We start from the raw sequence: 4829 nt of genomic DNA on the forward strand, positions 1-4829 counted from the left end.
GTCAACCCTGGTAGATTGTGATGTTATGTTTATAAAGTAATATCTAAAACAGCCACTAAACTAGGTATTCAAACAGATATCCTAAAAAACACAATAAATAAAGGAAAATGAAATTCTAAACAAAAGTTTGAGTAATCCATAGGAAGGAAGAAAATATAAACTAGAGAAACCAGAGAAAGAACAAACAAAACCCAAAATAAAATGTCTGACATAAACCATAATACATCAATTATTACACTAAATGTAAATAGTCTAAATGCATTGATCGAAAGATGGAGATTAGCCTGTAATCCCAGCACTTTGGGAGGCTGAGACGAATGGATCACTTGAGGTCAAAAGTTCAAGACCAGCCTGGCCAACATGGTGAAACCCTGTCTGTACCAAAAATATAAAAATTACCCAGGCATGGTGGCCTATGCCTGTAGTCCCAGCTACTTGGGAGGCTGAGGCACAAGAATTGCTTGAACCTGGAAGGCAGGGGTGGCAGTGATCTGAGATGGCATCACTGCACTCCAGCCTGGGCAACAGAGTGAGACCCTGTCTAAAAAAAAAAAAAGATGGAGATTGGCAGAGTGGATTGAGAAACATGATACAACTGTATGAAGTCTATAAGAAAATCATCTCAAATATAATAATATTAGCATGTTAAAATTAAAAATTAAAGGATGGTAAATACATGTTTTGCAAATATTATTCAAAAGAAATTAGAAATGGCTTCTTTAGTATCACATAAGTAGATTTTAGAGCACAGAAAAGAAAGTTAGCAGATAGAGAGCGACGGTATCTAATGTGATGCCAGCCAAACAACAGAGCTGAAAATATATGAATCAAAAACTGACAAAATAAACAAGTCCACAATTATAGTTGGAGACTTCAATACCTCTCCCTCAATGATTGATAGAACAGCTAGCAGAAAATCAGTAAAGATATAGAACAACTCAAGAACCAACCAACAAAATCAAATCAACATTTATGGTCCACTCCACTTAGCAACATCAGAATACACATTCTTTTCAAACGACCACAAAATATATATCCCAAGATAGGCCATATCCTGGGCTATCAAACAAGCCTCAACAAATTTTAAATAAGTGAAATCATAGTGTGTTTTGTAATGACAATGGAATCAAATGAGAAATCAATAACAGAAAGATAACAGGAAGATATTCAAATGACTAGAAACAAAACAACACACTTCTAAGTAATCCATGGGTCAAAAGGAAGTCTCAAAGAAAATTTTAAAAATACAGTGAACTGGGGGATCAGGCTCGCGGAAGCACTTCTCCGAGCGTGACGCGCGGACTCCGCTCCCGCAGCCCGCTCGCCCGGCGGTCTAGCCGCCGCCTCCCTCGCTCCCTGAGCCCGCCAAGCGAAGGCCAGCGGCCGGAACGACGCGGCGCGGAGAGGGCGGGCGGGCTGTGGGAGCGCCAGTCTCTATATGGCGGCGGCTCTGTTGCGCCTGGCTGTCCGGCTCTAGTGCTCAGCCGCTGCCCGCTCCTGTGGGGTCTTCTGCAAGGGCCTGACTCGCAAGCTGCTGTCTTCTTCAATCTGGCCTGGCGGCTGCGCATCAACTTCCCCTACCTCTACATCGTGGCTTCCACGATGCTCAACGTCCGCCTACAGGTTCATATTGAGATCCATCGAAGGCCCTCCCGGACTGACGAAGGCGTGACCTCAGGCCCACGGCATCCAAGAACACGAAGCATGAGGGACAGAAGAGGGCCCCCCTCGGCACCTGCCTGGCACAAGTGCAGTGGGCCGGAGGAGGTGACTCGGACAAACTGTCATTCAGCCTTAAGAAAAAATGCCGATGGAGGGCCCTTGGCCTGCAGATGCACCCTCCTGGATGAATAAGCCTGCGGTTGATGGAAATTCAGAGTGAGGCATTATCGCTGGAAATGAGAAAGGATCCGAGCAGGGCTGGCCTCTAGCTTCCCAGTGGCGGCCCAGTTCTTCCATATGTGAAAGAATCAGCAAGAAGAAATCCAGCCTCAGCAGCCACTCCGAGCGCAGTCGTGGGTTTGTTCCCTGCTCCAACAGAGTATTTTGCTCGGGTGTCCTGCAGTGGTGTTGAAGCTCTGGGGAGGGACTGGCTGGGAGGAGGGCCCAGGGCCACCCACGGCCACAGAGGACAGTGCCCCAAAGGAGAGCCTCGGGTGTCATGACTGCCATGCCATCAAAAACTGCCGGAAATGGAAAGTTTTCAGGATGACCCACCAAGTGCTTTTCCCAAGGGTCTGGGCTCTGAGTTGGAACCGTCTTGCCTGCATTCCATTCTGTCTGCAACACTGCATGCGTGTCCCGAAGTGCTCCTGAATGATAAGACAAAACGCGTTTTCCTTGACCGTTTAAACCCCATGTTTTCAAAGCAAACAATAGAATTCAAGAAAATGCTTAAAAGCACCTCAGATGGTCTGCAGATAACACTGAGGTTACTGGCTCTGCAACATTTTGAATTAGCAAATTCATTATGCCATAGTTAAGGTGCAAGCAGAACAATACAAGTAGATTAATTTTAAGAGTTGTCTTAGAATGATTAAGGTGTGGTTTGTACGACCTGGCAGACTTAGTTGAGTTTAAATTCAAAGCTGGTTGATGAGGAAGGAAAATTTTTAGCATATGTTAAATTGTCCTTTAAAAGACATATAAAGAATTGGGAAACATTTCAGGAGACGATCATAGCCTGTATAAATATCAGATTAGAACATACAGATTTACCATGAAGTTCTGTCTTCAACACCCAGCACTGTCTAAAGGGCTACTGTCCCAAATCCTATGTGTCCCTTCAGCTTGTCTGATCACCCAATGGAAGTGGATACTTGTAAAGTCTACACCACTGTACTTGGCGTTAAATCTTGCTGAATTTGTGGTAAGCTATTATCATTTCTACATTTTGTAGAATGATTTTGGTCTGCAGCAAAATTCTATTTCACTTCTCACACCCCTTTCTTCCACTTGAAATGCAATTTAGACAGAGGCCCTGTGGTGAAAGTTGCAATATTAAGCTTACCTTTAGAAGATCCCTTCTCAAACTCGGAACCCTAGCAGTGTTACCTTAAAAATGAGCTCAAGAAAAAAGTAGCTCAGTTACAGAGAAGCAAATCAAGTTATTTCCCACATAAAAAGTTTCCCAGATTCTAGGAATTGCAGTATCTTGTACCCTAAAATTTTTCCAGGTGACTCCGTTTGTTGTTTGTTGATAACTTTAATAAAGGTTATTTAAGGGATAAGGTTTTAAAGACTCCCAAAGTGAGACTTAACCATTTTCGGGATTAGCGATTGCATATGTCAGTTTATGTTGTGTGCTGAATTACTGTGCCATGTGCTATTTTAGTCTTTGGGGAAAATGAAAAATAAAATTTGTTCTTTAGCTTAATAAATATGACTTATTAAAAAATACAATGAACTGAATGACAATGAAAATGCAACACATCAACATTTGTGGGCATGTATAAAGCAGGGTGAGAGGGAAATTCATAGAACTAAATGCATAAATTAGATGATAAGAAAATTATCAAGCCAATAATTTAAGGTCCCACTTGAAGTACATAGAAAATAAGAGAAAAAAAAACACTCAGAATAAGAAGGAAGGAAATAATGACTATAATAGCAGAAATCAATAAAATTTAAAACAGAAAAACAATAAAGAAAACCAATGAAACAAAGAGCTGGTTCTTTAAAAAGATCTATAAAATTCACAAACATCTAGCAAGAGTGACAAAGCAAAAAGGAGAGAATTATAGATTATAAATATTAGGCATGAAACAGAAGTTATCACTAAAGACCTCTAAACACATACATTTGGCAACTTAAATGAAATAGACCACTTTCTTGAAAAGCATAAACTACCACAACTTATCAATATGAAACAAATAATGCAAATAGCCCCACATAAGATCTCCAGGCTCAGATGGTTTCACTGGAAAATTCTGCCCAAAGCTTAAAGAATAATAAATACCTATTCTATATATCCTCTTCCAGAAAAAAAGAAATACGGGGGAATACTTCTCAAGTGATTTTATTTATTTATTTACCTTATTTATTTATTTTTACCACTATCAGAATAATCACATTTATTTACTTCCTGTCTTATTCCACCATTTGTATGTAAATTCCATGGGTAAGAGCTTGCTGTTACATCCCACACCTCTAGGTCTACAGAGCCTAGAGACACAAGGTGTGAGGAAAGCACTCCGTGACCCTCCCTGGCCAGGCCACATGAGTTCTGGATCTGAATTTAGAGCCACAGACTTTAAGCACTAAAATAAACCTGAGGTTTTCCAGAGGCATTTAACTTTCTCCTTTTGTAGACAAGAATGTGCCTAAGAATGGAGAGTGGCTTCCCGCAGTAACCCGGCCACTCAGTAGGGACTAAGCCCACAATGACCTGAGTCAAAAAGTCTGCAACCTTTTCCCCCCAAATGCCACCTTCTCCTCTCATTTTTAAAAGCTAGTATTACCTTGATACCAAAAACAAAGACAGTTGAAAAAACAAAACAAAACAGGAACAACAGATCAATATCCCTCATAAATATAGACACAGAATTAAGCAATATGTAAAAAGAATTATATGCTATGAGCAAGTAGGGTTTATTCCTGGAAAGCAAGGCTTGTTCCATATGCGAAAATCAGTGTAACCTACCATATTAACAGGATGAAGAAGAGAATCACATAATCGTATCAATTGATGCAGAAAAATCATTTGACAAAATGCATGATAAAAACTCTAAGAAACGCCAGGTGTGGTGGCTCACACCTGTAATCTCAGCACTTTGGGAGGTGAGGCAGGTAGATCACATGAGGCCAGGAGTTTGAGACCTGCCTGGCCA

At 41.0% G+C, this 4829-nt stretch overlaps 1 protein-coding gene and 1 pseudogene across 1 annotated transcript; both read left to right on the forward strand.

Annotated features, from left to right (window-relative positions):
* The first annotated feature begins 1438 nt into the window (after window positions 1-1438).
* LOC131380667 (small integral membrane protein 10-like protein 2A) lies at window positions 1439-1707 on the forward strand (annotated as a pseudogene).
* Window positions 1708-1709: 2 nt separating this feature from the next.
* FAM220A (family with sequence similarity 220 member A) lies at window positions 1710-2483 on the forward strand (the record flags this gene model as incomplete). Its single annotated transcript, XM_058445918.1, is given in 3 exon segments — window positions 1710-1800; window positions 1803-1872; window positions 1874-2483. Coding segments are annotated over 3 exon segments (771 nt in total), but the record flags the coding sequence as incomplete, so codon positions are not given.
* Window positions 2484-4829: the final 2346 nt, after the last annotated feature.

The sequence above is a fragment of the Hylobates moloch genome, unplaced genomic scaffold (genome assembly GCF_009828535.3).
Source record: "Hylobates moloch isolate HMO894 unplaced genomic scaffold, HMol_V3 SCAFFOLD_10, whole genome shotgun sequence".
In the NCBI taxonomy this organism is placed as follows: domain Eukaryota; kingdom Metazoa; phylum Chordata; class Mammalia; order Primates; family Hylobatidae; genus Hylobates; species Hylobates moloch.